At 46.7% G+C, this 23284-nt stretch overlaps 2 protein-coding genes across 8 annotated transcripts in view; one reads left to right on the top strand and one right to left on the bottom strand.

The window, feature by feature from the left end:
* Nucleotides 1–462: 462 nt before the first annotated feature.
* On the bottom strand, nucleotides 463–11438 carry LOC119848427 (serine/arginine repetitive matrix protein 1-like). Its single transcript, XM_043502880.1, has 4 exons — nucleotides 11411–11438; nucleotides 10808–11367; nucleotides 8310–8426; nucleotides 463–962 (listed from the first exon to the last, which is right to left on the bottom strand). Exons 1-4 carry the CDS (start codon nucleotides 11436–11438, stop codon nucleotides 834–836), a joined length of 834 nt encoding a protein of 277 aa, XP_043358815.1. The 3' UTR covers nucleotides 463–833.
* The window catches only part of NFIC (nuclear factor I C), a 161025-nt gene continuing 149104 nt past the window's right edge, over nucleotides 11364–23284 (top strand). For 3 of the 7 annotated variants that reach the window (XM_043502799.1, XM_043502805.1, XM_043502804.1), the window contains exon 1: nucleotides 11364–11604. In XM_043502799.1, the coding sequence (XP_043358734.1) occupies nucleotides 11602–11604 (3 nt within the window). In that variant the 5' untranslated portion in view covers nucleotides 11364–11601. Of the gene's footprint in view, nucleotides 11605–14114; nucleotides 14276–14935; nucleotides 15793–23284 lie in introns of those variants that run through there. The other 4 variants (XM_038384228.2, XM_038384230.2, XM_038384229.2 and 1 more) reach the window with 2 other exon arrangements.

Genomic DNA, 23284 nt, shown 5'->3' with positions numbered 1-23284 from the left:
TCGGCCGAACCCGTGGATGCAGCAGGTAAACAAACTGGCCCAGCCCGCCAGGGGCTTTCCCTGCACAAGCGGCGAACCGGCTTTGAGAACCACTCTTCTATCATATCCTTCCTTTGTTGTCTCTTTTCTAAACTGAATAGTTCCGATCTTATTAATCTCTCCTCATAGAGAAGCTGTTCCATACCCCAATCATTTTTGTTACCCTTCCCTGTACTTTTTCTAATTCTAATAGAAGAAGAAGAAGAAAAGCACTTTGTGTTTACTGAAAGGTTTGCAAGACAAATTCATGCCAATTTGTCTGTAGTAATTGGATTTAGCTACAGAAATATGCTGGCAATTGATTATGCAAGTTGCTAAAGTTTTCCCACAGAAAGTACATTTATACCAATGCTACTTTTTCATATTGTGTTTCGTTTTCATACATCAGAGGAATATGGAGCTAATTTTTGGAAACTAATATAATTTTTACACTTCCCCTAAAACATTTTATTTTAAATTCCAGCACAAATTTTCTCTTGCAAATGAACAGTTGGAGAAACACTTTCCTAACAGGCCAAGTGTCTGATTCAAAGCTTAGTGGTGGCAGGGGGGCTGTTCATTGGCTTCAACACACTAACAAAGTTACTCATCTGTTTGCAGGATCAGGTCCAAACGTTACTCTCTAGCCATGCCCCGTATGGGAATTCTGGGTTTGTTTCTCTTGTGCACAGTCTTCAGGCTCTGATCCAAAGCCCAGAGCAAGCAGTCTTTCTATTGATTTAAATGGGCTTTGCATAGCCCCAAAGCCTTGCATCCTTATCGAGGCATAGCTCCTGTCGGACTTGCTTCTTCTATTACTTCTGTTGGTGTACCTCGGGCGTAACTCCCTCTGTGATGCTGGCAGTCAGGTGCCAGCTCGTGCCAAGGTGCCTGAGTCTCCACTGAATTCTGACAAATACAGAGCTGGATCCAGCCTGGCTTGCCTGTGTGTTAGAATTGTTAAAATAGGTATTAGGGTGATAAGAATGTGTTTAGTGTTTAGACTTTATGGTGAGTTGCTGCCAGCATTAATCCCCCATACAACATCCATGTCCCATATTGTAAGGGAACATTTGAGCAGTTGTATTGTGCGCCTCTGTAACTGTGTAAATCACCAGAGAGGAGAGAGACGTTAACTAGTGTGAAATGCTGTTCTCCGGCACGAGGTGTTCTGGCCTGCCTGACATGGAAGGCCCAGTGACACCAGATGAACTAGAGTGGAACATTAAAAAGGACAAAAGACTTTATTGTTTACTCCCCCTCACCCCCCCCCCCACCTTGTGAAGATGAGTCTTGCAAGTGAATTCCTCCTATCAGTTGAGTTTGCAGAGCAGAAGGGGAAAGAGACTAAAAACCACTAACAAAGGGGAACTGGATCTTTAGGAAAAAAGAAAAGGAGTACTTGTGGCACCTTAGAGACTAACAAATTTGTATGAGCATAAGCTTTCGTGGGCTACAGCTTACTTCATCCGATGTAGCTCACGAAAGCTTATGCTCAAATATATTTGCTAGTCTCTAAGGTGCCACAAGTCCTCCTTTTCTTTTTGTGAATACAGACTAACACGGCTGCTACTCTGAAAATGGATCTTTAGGCTACTTGGACTCTGGGGGGCCAGGATATGAGGTATAAGCAAAAGACCCCCAGTGATTGGCCTGGGTTAGTCCTAAAGGACACATTGAGCTTGCTTATCATAGTCGCTTCTATTGCTTTTTGAAATTTAGGATTGGGACTCATTTGTGTATATCTATGTTTACCTGCTTTAACCTTGTACATAACTCTCTTGTTTCCTTTTCCTGCATTATAAATCTGTAGATAGTTTATTATAGGATTTGCTACAATTTGTCTTTGGTGTCAGGTATAAAGCGCCATTGACCTGGGGTAAGTGACTGGGAGTAACCTGAATATTGCTGTAATTCTTGGTGTAAGGGACCATCTGTCACACAGGCAAACTCACCTGGGTGGCAGGACAGACTGGAGTACCCAAGGGAATAGTCTCTGACTCCATGTTAAGGCTGTTACAGCGCCCGAGGAGTTTACACTCGATAACTGGTTGGTGAAATCCAAGTATAGAACTCCCCACCAATGTGGGGTTTGTGCCCTGGTTCCTAACACTCTGCCCAGAGGTGGGGACTCATGCTTTTGAGCCAGTACCTGGCAGCTTGACACACTCCATGTCAGTGAAGTTTCTCCAAATTTACACCTGCGAAACTGACAGCAAAATCTGCCTCATGGACTCCAGAAAGTGTTTCACCAGGTCCCCACATCTATACCCTGTCCAAACCCACTGACTGCTGGGGAGAATGAGGCCCCGAGTAATGAATTACCCAATCAATTCAAACTCCAAGGGGCAAATTCTGATCTTCATTTACACCACTTCAAATGCAGAGGCATTCCCGATTCACTCTACCGTAACTGAGATTAGAATCAGGCTAGTGGTTAAGCTCAGGTAGTCGGTTACCTAACTGCCTTTTGTTTGTTTTTGCAATTGATTAAAATTCCAAGTTTATTCCCCTCTCTTTCTTAGCTTTAAGGGGAAACAATGGCCTCATTTTGTCCTTCAGCAGCTGCAAGAAAGCATGCACAGAATGCTGGCAGTGTAGTTAAACTGTGACACAGCTATTTAAGGGTTAATCATCAGCGTGTCTGAGCAGTTTTACAAGTATTACTCCAATTTGTAGCGACTTGTTGCATGCAAATGTTTGCTCTTATCACACTGACTTTTAAAAGAGACCATGTCCTTGCACAACTACTTTCATTTTCTGAGCCGTGCGAGCTAGAACAAAGCGGTTGGACCTAGGCTTCCAGCTCTCCAGGGGAATGGGGAAATTCCTGGCCCCTTTCAGCCAAAAACTGTTTGAATTGAAACATTAATATTTCTAGTTGTACTAGAACCTTTCCCCTCTGTTTTTGTAAATCCAAATTTTGGGCCTGAAATTAGCTGACACAGCCCCTTTAAATGTTGTAACTAATCTGTGGCATATAGAAACATCATCAGTGTCACATGGCTACACATTGTGGCTCCTTGGGATTTTTCGGTGGCAACAGGGTTTAATTGAGATCTTTTTGCTTCTAAAGCACAGACTCCTCCTGCCAGTTGACCTAAAGGAGGACGACTATTACCTCTGAGCAGTATGGAGCCTATGAAATACACTTCCAGTCAGCAGGGGAGCAGCTGTGACACATACAGAGTAGCCATCTTAAGGTCTCACAATGAAATAAAATAAATAGTTAGATATTACTTCGATTGTGAGGTGTTTGGGGTGGGGCAGTCTTAATGTTCTGTTTATGTGCAGCACCTAGCGCAAGGAGGTCCTGATCTGAGGCACCGTAATAAATAAATACATAAATAAATAAGTGCGGTTCAACAGATGGGGAAGAATTGCATGGGCAAATTTTCAAAAATGCTTTCCTTTAAAAAATAATTTTTAATACATTGTAAAATTTGGAAATTTTGAAAAAGTTTGCCCATCTTGAAAAACGTTAGCCAGCTCTATAGTTAGTCAAAAAAGAAGGGACATTTTTTGTAAATATTTTGTTGAAAGGTGTGGGGGTTTTTTTAAAATGTTTTGCTGAAATTTCAACATTTGAAAAATACCCCCATGCGCTTTAATACAAATGTACAATTATTATTAGGGCTGTCAAGCGATTAAAAAAATTAATCACGATTAATCGCACTGTTAATAATAGAATACCATTTATTTAAATATTTTTGGATATATTCTACATTTTCAAGTATATTGAGTTAAATTACAACACAGAATACAAAGTGTACACTGCTCACTTTATATTTATTTTTATTACAAATATTTGCACTGTAAAAAACAAAAGAAATAGTATTTTTCAATTCACCTAATACCAGTACTGTAGTGCAATCTCTTTATCATTAAAGTTGAACTTACAAATGTAGAATTATGGACAAAAAACTACATTCAAAAACAAAACAATGTAAAATGTTAGAGCCTACAAGTCCACTCTGTTCTACTTCTTGTTCAGCCAATCGTTCAAACAAGTTTGTTTTCATTTGCAGGAGATAATGGTGCCCTCTTCTTGTTTACAATGTCACCTGAAAGTGAGAACAGGCATTCGCATGGTACTGTTATAGCTGGCATCGCAAGATATTTGCGTGCCAAATGTACTAAAGATTCATATGTCCCTTCATACTTCAACCACCATTCTAGAGGACATGCGTCCATGCCGATGACAGGTTCTGCACTCCAAAGCAGTGCAGACCAACGCATGTTCATTTTCATCATCTGAGTCAGATGCCACCTGCAGAAGGTTCATTGTCTTTTTTGGTGGTTCGGGTTCTGTAGTTTCCACATTGGGGTGTTGCCATTTTAAGACTTTTGAAAGCATGCTCCACACCTCGTCCCTCTCAGATTTTGGAAGACGCTTTGGATTCTTAAATCTTGGATCGAGTGCTGTAGCTATCTTTAGAAATCTCACTTTGGTACCTTCTTTGTGTTTTGTGAAATCTGCAGTGAAAGTGTTCTTAAAACGAACATCATGCTGGGTCATCATCCGCAACTGCTATAACATGAAATATATGGCAGAATATGAGTAAAACAGAGTAGGAGACATACAATTCTACCCCAAGGAGTTCAGTCACTAAGTAATTAACGCATTATTTTTTTAACGAGCGTCATCAGCTTGGAAGCATGTCCTCTGGAGTGGTGGCCGAAGCATTAAGGGGCATATGAATATTTAGCATATCTGGCACATAAATACCTTGCAGTGCTGGCTACAAAAGTGCCATGCAATGCCTGTTCTCACTTTCAGGTGACATTGTAAATAAGAAGCGGGCAGCATTATCTCCTGCAAATGTAAACAAATTTGTTTGTCTGAGTGATTGACTGAACAAGAAGTAGGACTGAATGGACTTGTAGGCTCTAAAGTTTAACATTGTTTTGTTTTTGAGTGCAGTTATGTAACAAATAAAAATCTACATTTGTAAATTGCACTTTCATGATAAAGAATTGTATTACAGTACCTGTATGAGGTGAATTGAAAAATACTATTTCTTTTGTTAATCATTGTTACAATGCAAATATTTGTAATAAAAAATAATATAAAGTGAGCACTGTACACTTTGTATTCTGTGTTGTAATTGAAATCAATATATTTTAAAATGTAGAAAATATCCAAAATATTTAATAAATTTCAATTGGTATTCTACTGTTCAATAGTGCGATTAAAACTGGGATTAATTATGATTTTTTAAATTGCGATTAATCTTTTGAGTTAATCTCGTGAGTTAACCTCAATTAATCGACAGCCCTAATTATGATACATAAACAGAAGTGAATATAACTGAGGACCTGATCCTAAATCCATTGAACCATGACCATTGAACAGACCCTATAACATAAACATAATATAATATAATAAATATAATATAATATAACTAAGGTTCCAACCCTGTAAACACTCATCCATAGGCTTAGTTCTAAATCAATGAGTGCTTAAAGTTAAGTCCATGTAGGACTAGGGCCTACAGCCCAATTGCAAATTTTACAGTTGAATGTAAATGTAAAACTCCCTCTTGATTAAAGTAATTGAGTTTAAAATTCTCTTTTTGTCAGGTTTGCACTAGTAAATTGAAGCTCTCAAATGTTCATGGAAGGCAAACCTGGTTACACAGCAAAATCACTCAATCTGAAGGAATTATCACAAGCAATTTTTGCTCACTCTTTTATGATCTTTAATGGACTGATTTCCCTCGTTATCTGGGAGAGCAGTAGATAAGAGAGGTGGCTAAAATTTCCTGCAAAAAAATAAAATCCCCAAATATTCACAGAAGAATTTACAAGAATCTCTTATCTGATTTTTATCAGAATTCCCAAATACCGGGAGATTTTAGAATAGATATAAAGGTGGTTAAAAAAAAGTACCGGTAATTTGTAAATACAGGGGGAGAAATCCATTTCAAAATTTTGCTGTTTTTTTTCCATTCTTTTTCATCTAAATTTTGAACTTTTCAATTTTTTAAATCAAAGAGAAACACATCTGGATACAAGAAAATGTAACACAAAAAGAAAATAACTGTATAGCTTAGACCTAAAGGGCTGGATGTTCATTCAGTCAATAAAAAGAAAAGAAAAGGAGTACTTGTGGCACCTTAGAGACTAACAAATTTATTAGAGCATAAGCTTTCGTGAGCTACAGTAACTGATCTTAGCTCTTTTGAATTCATTATTTATATCGGTTCAGGATCTGGTCCAAAAAGCCATATATGTTAATGGATTTTCCACAAGGTAGTCAAAAGAAGAATATTGCTCCTTATATTTAATCAAACTGCATAAAAATAATGCAAATTAATCTGGATGTGAAATGTACAAAACTTCTCTGCTACAATCCAGTTTCAGGGATCCAATTTCCCCCGATTATCGTTTTGGATATAAATCTGTGACTCGTGTGACAGCCATACACAGCAACCAATAGTAAAATTTTACCTTAGCAGAGGACAATGCAAGAGAGACATGAACCCAGCTAGTAAAAAGCTAATGGTGACTGTGTTATAGTTCCCCACCATGATAAGGGGATCTCGTACGGCAGGGTGTTACTTAAAAGATAACTGCATGCATTTTGCTGAGCACAGCATTCTGAATGTTGACACTAAGAAGTTCTAATCCCCATAAATAAATTGGGAGATGTCCCTTTTTTTAAAATAAAGCTTTTGACAGGGATGGTGTCCCAGACACAACGTTTTAAACCCAGATCTGACATGCCTCAAAATTCAGGGGATGTTCAGTTCCGGGGGCTTGCTTTGGTCTCTTAAAGGGGCAAGGCATGAAATTTAGACAAGTACCTGGGCTTCCCCCATTTTGGAGAATCTTCAGAGCTAGTGTTTCATCCCTCTAATTTTAAATGTTGTTGGGTGAAATTCATCCTTGTGCAGCACAAATCCTAGATATCACTTAAGTGGGCCTTAAGTAGTTCATAGGCCTTTCGCAGAGGCGAATTTCACCCATAGATTATTTCCAGGTAGATCCCATTTGGGGAGGTAGCTCAGAGGTGCTCTGGAGAAGGAAAGCCAATTCTGATTTGACAGCTGCCACATAAACTCTCACACTTAAAGGAAAGGCCTGATTCTGCTCTTAGTGTCCCTTTGGAACAGCTCAACTGAAGCCTATGGAGTTAAGCCGGTGTAAAAACACCCTCAGTGAGAGGAAACTGCAACCCAAAATGTTTATTTTATATTGAGCATTATGGTGACCTGCAAAAAAAAAAATTGAATTGGGCTTATGCCTGTTTTTGTTTCCTTAGAAAAGGCCTAAAAAGGGATTTTTGAGAAATATGTTCTCTTTTTGTGCTGGGATTATACATTAGTAATTAAGGGCACAGCTACCTTGAGAAGGCTTAGGGGCTGAGCTAACAGAGGACTAAATTTGAACAAAGACCTGGATTCTAGCCCTGATTCTGCAAAGATTTACTCATGCTTAATTTGACATTTCCATGGGACTACTCACAGCAGATACAATTAAACACAAACATAAGTTTTTGCAGGACCGGAGCCTTAGATAGTAGGATCCTTGAGGAAGGGACCGTTACTAATATGTACCCAGCACGGTGGCTCCCTGGCCTTGGTAGGGGCCTCTAGGTGCTACAATAATAATAATTAATATATTTATGTTTTAGAGTGGGTCAAAAATAGGGGGAGGAGTTGCACAGACACATTTTCAGTTTTTTCTCCCTTTTTATTCCGGATCTAACTCTGGACCCATCACTGTGGTTTGGGAAATCTGACTAATTGGGGGAGGCGGATTTCAATTTGGCCTGTCTAAAATCCTCTGGGTTTTGTTAACACTTGTTTAACTCTCATACTTGTGAGATAAGGTCCCTTTGAAGATCCAGTACTCCCAACCTTCCAATTTAGGGGTGAAAAAGCACCCACTTTTGAATCATCCAAACATTCTTTAGCAATAGGAAGAAGGTGTGGGGGAGACAAGCTTTGGCATTCCTGATTATACACACAGAGACACATACACAAAAATCTGGCAGAGCTTCATGTGCCAAAGAAGAAAAGAAAAAAAAAGAAAAAAAAGGTACAAACCCATTTTGCCCCCTTTGCAGATCAACTGTCATATTTCCCTTCTGTCCCTTGGACCCATACTAGAGCAGGTTGGTCCCCACATTTACAGGTCTTGAAGATCCCAGCCTGCCAGTGATCACAAGTGACATCTCTTTTTCATGACCCCTTCTGCTGATGTGCTTAGAAAAGCCAACTGTTATTAAAAACACCCTGCATGTGTGTTTCACGGCATACTTCTGCTGATACAGTGCCTCTCACCTTGAGAAGTTTCAGAACTGCTGAGTACTTTCCCTTTGTCTCAGATTTGGCCTGAGAATAACCACTCTTTATTAAACCAGTTCTGTGCGGTGCATAAGTGCGAATACCAATTTTCCCCTGAACATAAAAAGATAATGAAAGCGCTCAGCACAATCTTGGGTTGGGCTACAGTGATACAAAAGGATAATATAAATACATTTTGGGAAGAAATTCAAACTTCTAACATTGTGCCCAACACAGCCACTAAACTGCTGAGTCAGAACCATTAAGACATTGGCAAATTCTTTTCGATGTTTATTTTTTTCTTAATTTCTCCTGGTGCTAAATGCATAAAATAAAAACTATAGTCTCCTTAGCAAAGCAACAATCACTTTCAGGGTTAAGTTGCACAAGACTTATTTAGTTGGTACAGTGCAAATTAATTACTTATTTCGGCCAGGAGGCTGTTTATAGTCAAAACAGGGAAGTGACTTTTTGTTAGGGAGCAGATGGTGATTTAAAAAAAATAAATTCATCTTGTAAATATAAATGTTTTTGGATAGAAAATAAAAGCAAAATTAGATCTTCATTTACATAAGGCAAATTCTGTGCTTAAATAGACCATAAACAAACTGAACAGCAATAAAATATAGATTATATCAATACACAGATTATTCTGTGTAATATACGTGTAGTATGTATTTTCATGGGGTATGGGGAGGATGTGTACATGCATAAATCTCCAGATTATACAAAATCCCTGTTCAAATCGATGCTATTCCTATTAAGAACGATCAGTGCTCTCTGAGTTATCTTATATCGGGGGGGGGGGGGAAGGAAGCAAACTCTAAAATTAAAAAATTAAAAAACAGTTCCTCTGCACTTTCAGTAATTTTATAAAAAAAAATACAAGCAATTTATTTAGTCTGTTTTACCATTTTAGAATCCTTTGACCAGAAAAATAACACGAGATTATGGTACTATTTGTTAAGTACTCTGTAGGTATCATATATAAAAATATACATATCCACAGTACATTTAACCTCCACACACACTGAAAAAAAATCCCAGTTCGGTGTCTTTATATAAAAAAAATAGAGTGAGTTAAAAGAGGTAAAAAGTTTTTGCTGGTTGTGCTGCTGCAATGGAAGGACGGGTTAAAAACACAGGTCCATGCAAAATTACATATTTCAAATATTTCACTAACACTAGACCTTTGTATATTACCCGTAGAGATAAATAAATAATGAATGTTGGTGCAAAATAGGTTGTTTAATATGTTTTAATTACATCTAATATTTATATGGCGACAGATAGATAAACTCCAGACTGTCACTTCTTAGGAGGCAATGTAACTTTTTTACCATATTCAGTGTATAACTTCACGAGCCTCCAGTCCTTTGGCCATCCCAGTAAATCTGCTGTTAAAGTTGTACCATATGGTTGAAGATAAGTCACTGATCACCTTAGAGTACTGTGAACCCAGTTAGCCTCTAATGGGAAACTATCACCCAAAAGGAACATTGCTGTGAGTTAAATATTATTAGTGTGCAGAAACATTCAAAGGATCATTAATTGAAAAAACATCATAATTCATCAGTCAAAGCTAAAAGTGGGATCACAGGCTGCAGAACAGCTGGCATACGATTTTAACTAAAGGGTCAGTGTTTTTCCTTCACTTTCTTCTTTCTATAGCCCCACTCTGAATTCGGCAGAGGCAGGTGGGAATCAAGAATGTGGCCCACACTCCCTTCTCTTTGCATTCACACCACTTCCCATGGGGCCTGTTTTGCAGAGGTGCTGAGCACCCACCGGCCCAGATGAAGTCAGGCCCCTGGACAGCCCAGGAGATGGGTGCCCCATGCAGTCATTTCTCCACTCCCTAGCCTGGCTCACTGCTTTCATCCTTCACCCTCCCAGCCACTCAAAAGTTCGAAGGCACGTTTCAAATTCAACCATTTGCCCGCTGGTGCATGCCAGGGCTCTGCTGGAGTTAATGGAGGCAGCAGTTAATGTTTGACGGTGTATTTTCAGACACACACCAGCGCTATAACTTGGGGGGGGGGTCTGCTCTGCTAGGGAACTCGGATCTAGTGCAGAGGCCTCTCCGTTTTTAAAATGGGTGTGCAGCTTTAAGGAGTGATGGGGAGGGCTGAGGAAAGGGGGAGGGGTGTCCTGGGAGCTCTGATGGAGGGGGAGGGGGGTCACTCCGTGATGCAGAACTCTCCAGCTGGGCTGAGTGTCACCTCTACAGCCGGGGGGGATGAAGGGGGGTGAGGGGAGTCCAGCCCCCCCCCCCCCCATGTAACTGCCCCTTGCTCTGCAGTGGCCGTGCAAGCCCAAAGCCAGTGTGTCTCTCCCGCCGGGCACGCTCAGGTGTGTGTGCGTCCGGCAGCGGATGCACGGGGCTGTGACACGGCGGCTCACACACGCACACTCACCCCCCCCCCGCCCCCGTCTAGCCTGCGGGATCCCGCTAGGATGCGGGCACAGCCCCTGCTCCGCCGCCGCCCCCCTACCATCGCGGGCATCCCGCGGCTGCTCAGCGGACGCCTCGGCTCGCCCCCCTGGCGCTGGGGGGGAGGGGGGGGGACAAGAAGCCCCCGCCCCCACCAGGCGAGGGATCCCCCCGTGCGGCTCGGCCCGGTGTCCTGGCGAGGGGGAGGAGGAAGAGGAGGACGCTGCAGCGCGGCGGGGGGAGGAGAGAGGAGGGGAGGGGTGCGATGGGGAAGGGGGGGCGGCTGCAATCCGGAGCGGTGCCTGTCCGGAGTCGGTGCCGGGGGGGAGGGGACGCTGTGCGCGTGTATTTTCCTAGATGCCGAGGCAGAGGGAGCGGTGGCCTCCCGGTAGGACCCACCGTTCCCGGCGCAGCCCGCCGCGCGGCGGCGGAGAGATCGAGCCGCTCGCTCCGCCTGAGCCCTGGGAGACCCTGGAGAGCGGCTGCGGCGTCGCCCCGCCTGCGCTGTCACTGTGGCCCTTTCTTGTAATCGCACAGCGCCAGGCACCTCCTCGGGCTGCCCGCGAGCCGCGCCGCGCCGAAGAGCGAGAGGCTGGAGTCGATCTGATGCCGGGGTGTGTGCTCACCCCTGCCCGACCCAAACAAACAAACACAATAACAATACACACGAGCCACGGTGGGGGCACTGACATGGGCACCAGGAGCACGAAGGAGCCGGAGAGATGAGCCAACTCTGAGGACACTTTGATTTCCCCCCCCCTCTCTTTTTGTGGGTGGAAAACACAATTCCCCCCCCCCTTTTTTTTTTTCCTTTTGCTGCAACTTGGTCTGGAGCCTCGTTAATTTCACTTGGCTATGGTAGGTTCCCTGTCAGTTTCCTTTTCTCTTATACTGCCCCCTTCCCCTCTTTGGTGGATGGACCAAACAGCAAAAGTTTGTGGTGGGGGTATGTTTGGGGGGACTGGGTTACCCCCAAATGGCAAAGCAGATGCGTGAAGGGCTGGGAGGGGAGATGGGGTGAGATGTGTCCTGCATGGCTCTGTGTTTGGGGGGGCGGAATGGGGGCGGGGGAGCTGCCCAGCGAAGGTGCAGGCTGGGGACGCAGCCGGAATGGATGCAGAAGTGACCAGGAGCTGCCTGCGAGGCAGTGTCTTGCTGTGCCGTCGGAGGGGGGGGGCTGGGGGCAGGAAGATGGTTATTGCTGGGGAAGTTTCTTTGCCACTCCTCCCCGCCCCCTCCCCCGAGGTGCTGGGGAAGAGGCGGGGGGGGGGGTTGCTGGAGGGAGGGCACGGCGGGGCGGTGGGGGGGTGCTCTCCGCAGCCCAGGGCTGCTCGGCGGGCGACGAGCTGGATGTAGCGGAAAATGGCCGCTCCGAAAGGGGCGGAGAGGACTGCAAGCCGCACCGACTTGAACTTGGCAGTGACGCCCAGCAGAGGCGCGATCAAGCCCCGGCTGCGCAGCCTGCGCTGCTGCCCTTCCCCCCGCTGTGTTTTCATGCCCACCTGCCTGAGCTGCCCGGCTCGGCCCGACAGGGCCCGAGGGGGAACGGAGCGCCCCCCCGTGCAATGCACACCCGTCTCTCCCCCGCCCCCAGCCTGCATGCCAGCTGCAGCAGTAGCAGCTCCTCTAACCAGCTGGTAGCCCGGGCCTGGCAGCGCCAGCAAAGTTCAGGGCTCGCTGGCTGCTGTGGGGGGGGGGGGGGAGGGAGGGGAAGACAGACCACGTACCCCCGGGGATCCAGCCCCCCTTGCTGATCAGGGCTCCCAAACGTGGTGTTTCAAAGCGGAGACACGTTGCAGCCTTCACCTGCCACCGCAGCACCAAAGAAACTAAAAGCGAATTTCAGTTGTCTTTCCAAAAATAGCCTCGAGGTTTGGGGGCTGTTTAATTTCTTTAGTATAGAAGAGATTTGTGTTTAAAAAAAACAATACCCTGTTCTCCGAGCAAATCTGGTTTTGGGGCCTTTTTGTTGTGCTCTGATCGTTGCTGAGAAATAAACACTCCCCAAATAGGGGCTTTCGAAAAATGTTATAAAGACAGATTTGTTCCACTCCGACACAAAAGTTTTCTTTTTTAATGCAACATTTTGACGAGGGCAGGGGGAGAAAATCTCAGAGCGGCTCTGCGCCTGCGATAAAAGAGAATGGCCTGGAATAAACACAGTTTTCTTCTAATGATGCTTCCAAAAACTTGGCCCAAAACGAAAATCCCTTGACCTTAGAAGCAAAAGAGAAAGTGGTTTGTCCACGTACAGAGGGGAAAGCCATTAGGATGGCGTATGCAGAGCGGGCTGCCTGCCGCAGTGGGTAGGTGTTTAACACATAACATCTTACCCTAGGCCTCTTCTTCGATCGATCCTATCAGCTCTAGGCCTTGAATCCCTTCCAAACTGCACTGCCGAGGAAGAAGTGAGGGAACCCTCGCCCGCCTCCTCTCTTCCCGCAGCGCTTAGCAACTTCGGGACTCTCCTGCTTACAAACTTTGCAGGATCGAGTGCATTTGGGAATCTCTAACGAACCCTTCCCGCCTGCACTACGTTGCAATACGTAGAAAATCAAACGCGCGGAATACTTCCTTCTGCAGAAAATACTTGGGGGGTAAGGGGGATGATATCTGAATTTTTTTTTTTGCAGAGCAAAGCACTGTGGAATTTGGAAAAGCAAAAGTGTAAGGGTAAAAATAAGGGTTTATAATTGGCCCTCTAGATGCTATGGATTAATTAGGTGTATAAACTAGTAGGAAAATAAGGTGGAAAGCCATGTGAATATATTTTGTCCTATAATTATACGTAGATGCTGCTACATTTGGTCTTATATGGAGAGACCGCTGTAGCTATAAAGCCATAAGTATTTAATATCACAGACAGAATAGACACATGCACACAATTCGAATCCAAACTAGTTATTTAGGCAAAACCCTTCATTTTAATATTCGCCTCCAAATCCTGCAAAATTTCCTACCCAGAGAGGATTTTTCCCGTGTTCTTTTTTTGTTTAAGGTCACTGCTAAGATCAACGCAATTGAAAAAGAAGTAGAGGGATAGTCAATAAAAAATCGCAAACCTCGAGAGTCTGACATTTAGCCATGGTAGAGAAGGGCTGAGGTCTCACTTTCAGAATTATGAAGCAGGGATTCCCTTTGTTTTTTTCGATACGTGTCCTCTCTCTCTCTAATTAGTTTTATTAAAGCCTCCAGAAATGTTTGGTTGTTGTTTTCGCCGCTTTGTGCAACGAGAATTTGTGGTTTGGAGTTTGCTGCTGTACTAGGTTTGGTGTTTTATTTTCTTTTTGTGCTGTTTGTTTTGAGGAAGGAGGCGAAATGATGTTACTAATTTTGAACTGATCAACCCCCCACCCTCACCCCAGGCGTTGCAAACTCTTAGCTGCTGCTGGACTAAAGGAATCTATGAACCTGACAGATGTGTCCTCTAATGTTCACCTGTCGCTTAATGTTATAATGGCCCCCTCCGAAAACCGAACGACCCAAGGAGAAGTTAACTCGTCTGACTGCAGCAAAAAGAGAAAACGAAGTAGAGTTTTGTAGAGTGTAGAGTGAGCGGGGTTTGATGTGTGAATGCCAGGCTCGCAGTGTGTGATCGAGGGGGGCCGGGCAGAAAGTCGGGTTCCTGGGGGGGCTGGTAACCGCGCTATTAGAGTCACGGTTTGCTATCGATTTGTTAATAACATTTCCACGGGCCGTTTCGGCCTGTTGCGCGGGGGACCGAGGCAAAAGATCCGGATTTTGCTCCCCGAGCAGCTTCTTTGCAAACGGCGCCGTGCGCGGCTGAAGGGGAACCCGTGGTGGGCCCGGGCTGCCACTTGCGAGTTCGGGGTCGCTTCTGGCCTGGTCTATTTCCCTCCGCAGCGGCCGCGGGCTGGGAAGAAGGCGAGTGGCGTGGAGGGGCTGGTTGTCGCTCCTGGGTGGTGGTTGTTGTTTTGTCTACGTGCCCTGAGTCCAGATGTCAACAGACGATTCCCCCCGACATAATATCGGGGGGGGAGGGAGGCACAAAAACTCGGACGATGCCCTTCCGCCAGCTCTTTTCCCAGGGGCCTAACCCCCCCCCCATCCAGAGCAGCAACCCTGGGGTGGGCTTCCTGTGTGTGTGTGTTGGCCTGGGGGCAGTTCACGCCGGGGGAAGATGCATGTATGTATCTATCTCCTAGATATAACGCTGACATCGTGTTAGCAGCAAGGGGTGAAACTTGAGGGGAAAGCGGCCTGTGTGTGTGTGTAACGGTGAGTTCCTGGCGCAGTGAGTTCCCCAGAACCTCCATCCATTGGGGCTTGAATCCTCAGCGTCTCCTTTGGCGCTTGCCCAGCAGACGAATATGAATCTGCAGTTTTGATCGTATCGGCTCCGTCCAAACGCTCCGCACGCCCTGGCATCTCCCTGCCGCCTTGTGCCCCCGCCCCCCCCCCGGAACCTAGGCATTCCCCCACATCTCGCTACTCTGCCCCCCCAACTCCGTGCAAAACCGACTCCCAGGGCAGCTTTGCCCTGCAGCGGCGCAGCGAGCTCAGCCAAAAGGGGGATCCTGCATCTTTAAATGGGATGTAATATTTTGGGATGGGCTTTTTCATAACGTCACTTCATTCCTCGCTCCTTTTTTTTTTTCATTTTCTCATTCTTTCTTTCCTCTCTCTTGTGCCCGTGTCTCAAATGGAGCGAATTTCTCTATAACTTCCCCGATCGCTCCCCCTCCGTCCCCATCACTTTTATTCGGGGGGGGATCTTGTAGGGGGGTTGGAGATCACCCCCCCCCCCCGTGAGGATGATTATTTTTTGTCTTAAATTTCGGGTTGATTTTTTTTCCTGTTAAAGTTGGATCTTTCGCTCTCTCTTTATTTTGGGTCCCCCCCAACTCCCCCCCTGCCTGCGATCCGTCTCCAGAGAAGAGAGAGATTCCGGAGAAGGAGAGGGGGAAAAACTGCTTCAGCCTTCGAAATGACTCAGTAACTTTTGCGCCTTGGGTCTCTCTTCTGCAATTAGTCAGTTTCCCAGATCAGCTCGGGATGTATTCGTCTCCTCTGTGCTTAACTCAGGTAACAGCCCCCCATTTCTCTCCCCCCGCCGCCCCAAATCCCCTCTGGCTGCTTCCCTTCAAGCCCCTGCTTCCCTGCTGGCTGTCTTTTATTAGTAACTGGGATGTGGACAGAGAGAGATTTGCTTCCTCTGTTGCGATCGGGGGTTTTCGGTGGAGTAATTTCTCTGCCACCATTAGTGCAAAATAGTTTTACAGTTAAAGAAAAAAGGGCGGGATTTCTGGTGTGTGTGTAAAGATCTGGGCTCTCTGCAGAGGGCATGAAGCTCGGTTCTTGCCGGTTGTTTTTATTAGGGTGGTGGTTGTTTTTTCTGTCTAGTGATTCCCCCCCCCCCTTCACTTTCACTGGGGCTGTGTTCGCAGGGTTGCGAGTGTGGTTTTTTTTTTTGTAATGCGGAGGGCGGTGGATGGGTGCAGGGAGACTGCAAGGTTGGGGGGGGGCATTTAGGAAGAGAGGGGGAAATGAGGGGGGCATTTTGCGTGTAATTAAAAAGAGCGACTGGCAGCTCGCAGCCGGCTCGCCTCGGGGCACTCCTGCCTTCATGGGCATTTAGAGGGGAAATCATCGGTATATAACTAATTGCTTTCAGCCTCCCCCCCCCCCCGCCACCCCCCAGTAATACACTTTCCTCTGCATAGAACGGCACATGTCCCCAGGGCTGGGCTGGCGGGGAAGCGCCTTTCTGGTGTAAGGGGGGCATTTTTTCTTCGAAATGATCTAACTTTGTAAGAAGTTGGAATCACATGGACTCTTTTTTGTCTGGGTGTGTGTGTGCCTGTGAATTCTCTAGGAGCAACTCTGTGTGTGTGTGTGTCTCTGTGTGTATTTTAGGGGATAATCTGTTGCACTGTGGCTAGTGTGTATTGTATAGCTGGTCACAAATATTCACGGCCTGTGTTGTGTGTGATATTTTGAGAGATCATATTTTCTTACTGTATATTGTGTTTGTGTTATTAAAATATTGATTATGTATGTGTTGCTTTAAATGATAACCTATTCATTGTGGATGGTTGTGTTACTCTAGGTGATAAAATAGTCTCTGGGTGTTGTGTATTTTATGTGCATGTTATTTTAAAGGGGGTGGCCAGGATCACTAGCTGTGTTGTGTTACTCTAGTTCATAAAATATTCCCACTCTGTGTATTGTTTTAGGGGATCACTGGGACGGTTTGTGTTACATTGGGTTATAACATATTGACCACGGGTGTCACTTTAGATCACAGCATATTGGCCCTGTGTTGTGTGTGTTAGTTTATAAAACACAGGCTGCAATATGGTATGCGAGGTTCTGTTTGCAGTTGGTGTTGTGTGTGTTATTTGACAGGAGAGAATATTCCCTGGTTGTGTTGTGTGTTACTTTTGTGGGCTCTGTGAGTATGTGCTTTGCATAGTTTCTTTTTGTGACTAAAATATTCATTTTAAAGTTTCTTTGCATATTCCACCAAAACTCGGCAGAGGCAGGGCCACGTTGGAGGGAGAGGCTGGATCACTTGCTCTGTCCATATTGATTCTTGATATTTATTTAATTATTGAGCAGCCAGCCTTCCCTTTGCGTCTGAGTAACCCTTTCCCTGCTCCAGCTAAATGAATCTCTCCTCCCTCTGCTCCTTAGTGACTGCAAGGGTCTATTCTAGGACTGGGGGCTACACTCAAAAGCGGGGAGGAGAAAGGGCAGGGACCAAAGGCTCGGTCTGCTCCAGGGTCCCAGCTCCCCAGCTGCCCCCAGAAGGAGTGTGATGTCAGTGGGGCAGGAGAATAGCAAGACACCCCACTCGCCTCTCCTTCAGTCTGCCAGTCAGTCCCTCTGGGGCTGGACTTACCTATGGCTTTAACCTGATTCTTGCTTCCCCTTCCTGCAACCCCCACATCAGGGTCACATGCTGCCCCTTCCACTGGCTGTGGGTAGGGGCCCACAGATCTGCACCCAAGGGGAGATGGGGACAGGAGGCTTCGCTGAACACCCAGGAGGCAATGCAGAGGATCAGGCTAACCTCCCCTGATTTAGCCCCCTGGCCCAGACTTGCCAGGTGTCATGCATGTTGCAGGTATGTTACACCTGCCTGTGTCTCATGGCGAAAGGGGGAGAGATGCCCCTGGGTTTTGGTCTCACCTGTTTTACTGGTGTTAGTATTTCTGGGCAGTTCACAACCCATGTGCCTGAGACAGGCCTCAGGTTCCTGCCCCAGGAGCCAGGCAACAGTCGTTCTCCCCACATTTTGCAAATAAGGTAACTGAGTTTGCACAAGGCCACGTCTGGAAATAGAACCCAAGGGTCTCAGATGCCAAACTTGCATCTCAGCGACTCCGCCATGCTATCTTTGGGAGGGAAGATGCCAAATCTGTGTGCTTGACTTTGCTGGCTGCAATCATTGCTCTAACCACTAGCCCATGCTCTGTTCACCGCTCCAGGAAGGGAACCCAGGAAGCCTGGTACCCCACCACAGCCACTAACTGTGTAGCCTGGAAGGGTACCCCACCACAGCCACTAACTTTGCTGGCTGCAATCATTGCTCTAACCACTAACCCATGCTCTGCTCACTGCTCCAGGAAGGGAACCCAGGAAGCCTGGTACCCCACCACAGTCACTTTGTGTGGCAAAGTGTGTGTCCTGTCCCTCTCTAGAGCTGCCGTGGCTGGACAGGCCTGTGGCTGGAAACAGAAGGGCCTAAATTCAAAGACGGCTATAGAGCCAAGACGATGTGTGATCATGTCGTTAAACATACATGCGAGAGGCTGAAGAATTAAGGCTGCATGAGTGACATTAACTGTGGTGTTTCCTCAGTTCTGACTTTGTAACCTTAAAAATCTTTAACGCAGCTCATTCCTTCTCTCCTTCCTTCTTATCCCCATGCACACGCCTCGCTCCCTATACAGCCCTCCTAGGTTAGCACTTGCTGGGGACCAGATGTCTTGGAAGGCTGGTAGTGGGCCTGCCGCCTGTCAGTCACCACTGTGAATCTAGCCCAGTGCACCAAGGATAACAATTGTGCCCATTGAGTGGGTCTCTCCACTTTGGCACGGGACTGAGACAAGCCAGGAGCAGAAGCTCCCACACATGTCCAGCAGGGAGCCTTGGTTGGCTCAGGGAGCTGCCAGAATGGGCTAAACCCCCACCTGCCCCCTGCCCTCCCGACATTGTGGACCCACCCCGGGTTTGGCTTTGCAGGGCTTCCCGCAGACAGTGCCCTCTGCCCTTGCTCCTGGGCCAGCAGAGTCCGGGAGGGGACGAGCAACAGCTCTAGGATCATTCCTTCCCTGCCAGAGCTTGTCCCAGGCTGGTGTTGCTGTTTAAAGAGTCTCAGAGCCTCCGACATCAACCCAGCAGCACTAAAATAGCCCTGGCAAGGCACCTCCACCGAATGCAGCGCTGGCCAGGGCTCTGCAATGCTGGGCTTGATTCCGATCCAGAAGCACGATGACGCGATTGCACACTGTCCAGCTGTCTTTCCCTGACTAGGGGCTTCCCTCCACTGAAACCCAGATTCACTGCTATCCTCTCGCAGGGACGGAAGGAACAGCAGTGTGAGCTAGCAGTTAGCGCACAGTGCTCTCGGCTCTGCCACTCGCTCCTGGGGTGTGACCTCGGGCAAAACACTTCTCCCCCCTCTGTGCCTTGGTTTATCCATCTGTAAAATGGGGACAGTGATAGTCACCTACCTCCACGGAGGGTGTGGGAGGGAGCTCTGAGGCTAAATTAATAACTGCAAAGTGCTTTGAGATCCTCAGCTGGAAGGTGCTTTAGATGAGCAATTTATTATGAGTGCAATTAATTATTATTAATGCCAGGAGCCCCTAGTCTGTGCAATAAGCTCAGCCTATAGAAGCAAGAAAGCATGTGACCTGTTAATTAATTATTATTTCTTATTTCTGGTTGAGTCCATCCACCCCCTGGTTTGCAGACAAGGTAGGACTGCCCCAGCCAGGGTTAACTCTAGATAATACTTAGTCCTGCCATGAGTGCAGGGAACTGGATGACCTCTCGAGGTCCCTTCCAGTTCTATGATTCTATGAACTCTTATCTTGAGTTCCTAAAGCTACTTCTGAGGAGCAAATATTTCCCCTTTGAAATCTGTCAGAAGCACTAAATCATGGTTCCCCTCGCTCCCCTCCCCCCAAAAAGGAAAAATGCTCCTGGGGAAGATTCCTATAGTTTAAGGCCAGAGGGGACCACTGTGATCATCTAGTTTGACTCCTTCACAGCACAGGCCAGAGAATCTACCATGGGTTCCTGTGTCGAGCCCACAGCAGCTTCAGCTCCCACCTCTGGCCCTTGTGCAGTCAGCGACCAGTGCCTGATGAGTGTGAAACACGTGGCCACGCTGGAGTAAATGACCACACGCAGGGCAGGAGAATTGGGCCTCTGGTGTTCGCTCCCTCGTTGTTATTCCCAGTTCTTGGCCTGGGACAGGCTTTTTCTCTGGGCTTACCCTGGCATCAGGGAATCCCATATCAGTGGTGCTTTCCTCTTCTTCTGATCGGTTTGGTCACGTCTCCCAGATGCTCGTCTCAGGTCTTGGTCGGACGTTTGGTGCCGCAGAGCTGAGGAGGTGCTTGTAGGGTTTCAGAGACGAGCAGTGCAAACCTTGAAGGGTTCATAAGGGCTGAGTGAAGTTCAGGGCCAGAATCTGCATTCAGGTGTAAGTCTGGAGGTGCCTGGGTTCTGGGTGCACCCACCTCTGCTTCTGAGGAAGATCCAGGCAACTAACTGTGTGCAAACGCTGACCAGGAGAACCCTGTATGGGTATTTAAAACTCCTAGAGGAGAGGGGTGTTGCCCAGCGTCACCCAAGGGGTAGGAGCCGAGGGAGGAAGTAGATGGTCAAAAGGAAACGCAGCACCTGTGTGGGGGGCAGTGCGGCTTTGGACAAGGTATGTATGAACGTGTGGAAAGGAGAAATCGGGCTTTCCCATGTGTCATTGCTACAGGTCTCTGATACAGACCTTGGCCCTGGAACCACATGATCTTGTAGTCTCACTTGATAAGCCCCCACCTGCTGAGCCCCTGGCACTTGAAATTCCTCCCCCTTGGCTAGGTCTTTATCTGGGTGTGGGAGGGACGGGAGATGTGCTTGGCGGTTGTGCTATTTTGTCCTCATTCCACAGCCCATGTGGGGGCTTCTGTGAAGGGGGTCGGATGCCCAGCTCCACTCCCGCTGGGGCTCTGCTGGTTTACTCCCGCTGGGCCCATTCATACCTTCAGGCCAGTGACACCTGATTTACCCTGGCGTCAGGCGGAGGAGAACCAGGTCCCGCGGGTGTGGGTATCAGTGAAGAAAATAGTCCTTCCTAAGAGGGAGTGCCTTGAAAAACTCGCTTCAAATGAACCTCAGTTGAATTGTGCTGGAAAATGACTTGGCAGGGCTGGTGGCTCTGAGCCCAGGTCTGAGCCTGCTGGCTGGCTGGGCTCCAGGGCCCTGCGGGGCTGAGCCTCAGGTGTTCAAAAAGGGGAGCCTTGGTGCCTCTTTGCAAGGGGAGGTCAGAGGAGATAAGACAGCCGCTGGAGCAGTGAATTCCAGCAGTGATCTCAGATCATGTGCTGAAACATGAGGGGTAACTAGCTAGGAACTCGTGGGTTGTGTGTGTGTGGGGGGGGATGGTTGCAACATACTTTCGATTCTCCCATTTGCTGCGCATTGTTTGGGAAAAACAATGGGCCCCTTCTTAAAATGTAACCTTTGTGATTCTCTCTCTCACCCATGTCACATTCCCCCACTGTCTGTGCCCACCCTCCACCGTGCAGGACACAGCCGTCCGGGGGCTCGGCCATGTCTCTCAGCCGTGCCCGCATGCTTTGCAGTGGCTTAGCAGAGGATTTGGCTCCTTCTGCCTGGTCTAATTTTAAAAGCTGGGTCGGTAAAAATAGATCCCCTTTTTAGTGCAATTTATGAACCCAGATATGAGCAGAACAAGAGGCAACAGAGCCTTCAGGGAGCTCAGATCTGGAGCTGGGGAGACGTGGGGTGCAGGGATGGGTCAGATCAGTAACATGAAGCTGGCAAATTTGCGCGTCAGTGTATGGATGTATATGTGTGTGTCTGTGCATCTGAGTTAGCTTCCTCTCTCAGCTCCCCCAGGGAAATTCTATTGACTTCCGGGGTGTCAGGACAGAATGGGGTCCTCTGGGATACATCACAGGTTGTTTAGTTACCCCTTTTGGACACTGTTTGTTTAAAACCAATGGCCAGATGTGATTCTGATTTACAAACTGCATGAGTTTTGATGGGCTCACACAGTATAACTAAGAGCCAACCTGGGCTCAAAACATTAAATTATTAACCCTCATCTGGGGTACCAAAATACCCTTAAATAATTAATGTTAGGCATCTAATTTTCTTTTCTTCCTTTCTGCGGTTGGTTTATTTGCAGCATTTTGCTCAGCCTGGCAATGAAAACAGACTCCATTCTAGTCAGTCTCGGATTCTCATGTGCTGGCACGGCACTGCAATGTTTGGGTTGCTAAGCTGCAAAAAGCGGGTGGGAAGATTACATTAAAATAAAAAAAATTGCTTCCAATGACATTTGGGGGAAAATCAAGAGAGAATTTCTGTTAATTGGAGATTTTAATAAACAAAATCTCAATGTTGGGCCTGAATTTCCTGACAGTGTCTCTTTAAGGGCGCGGGGACCTGATAAACATGGTCTGTGGCTTTATTTTAGGACATGCTGGTTACAGGAGCATTCTGGGAGCTGTAGTTCAAGTGGCCTGAGTGAAATCACTTCCTGGTGTTGGTCACTTTTACTCTTCCCAGAGGCTCTGGCAGTTTGGTTAGTGTTGGTCCCAAGCAGTAAAATCAGGATCTGGATTACGACTGTTGTGAGGTTATAGCTGGGTTCTGGAGCCACCCTTATGCTGATTCAAAATGCTTGGAAATGTAGAGGTGAAAGAGAAACTGGCCATGTGCATCTTTTCTTTTGCGTCTTTGTGATGGCTAAAGAGGGCCTGAACGTTGTTTTATGTTCTCCTTGTTTCTTTTCCATGAGAAACTCAGATCCCGTCTAGTGTGAAATAGTCTGTGGTGCCTGGAGCATGAATGAAAGTTGGGTTGTTGAGAGAGGGAGAGATTTGTAGGTGCACGGCTGTAACTATACAGGTGTACATTAAATCCGGACCACCTCCCCCCCAGTGTGGACACAGTTATATTGTAATAAAAGTGCTCATACCAGTAGAGCTAGAGCTGGATAGGAAGGGCAATGAGCTCTGCTGGGCTAAGACACCTTTACACCATCCACCCGCCCCCACACCAGGGCTTGTGCCGATGGAACAGTACCGACGTTGCTCTACTGGGACAAGTGCCATGTGTAGAGCAGGCCAAAGTCAGGCAGTTTAATGCCGAGTTAACCCAGGCTCTGAACCTAATGTTGCCCCTACCCCACTCCTGTGTGCAAATGAACCCTCTCACTCAAGTGAGGTGGGAGGGTGTGTTTGAGCCTTGTGCTGAGCCGCCCAGCTGGAGGGTGGGTCAGAGTTCAGGCCCTGTCCTGTCTCAGGCTGGG

The sequence above is a fragment of the Dermochelys coriacea genome, chromosome 25 (assembly GCF_009764565.3).
Source record: "Dermochelys coriacea isolate rDerCor1 chromosome 25, rDerCor1.pri.v4, whole genome shotgun sequence".
NCBI classification, from domain to species: Eukaryota; Metazoa; Chordata; order Testudines; family Dermochelyidae; genus Dermochelys; species Dermochelys coriacea.
The sequence above is the reverse complement of the archived record's forward strand: the minus strand, read 5'-3'. Positions and strand labels throughout refer to the sequence as shown.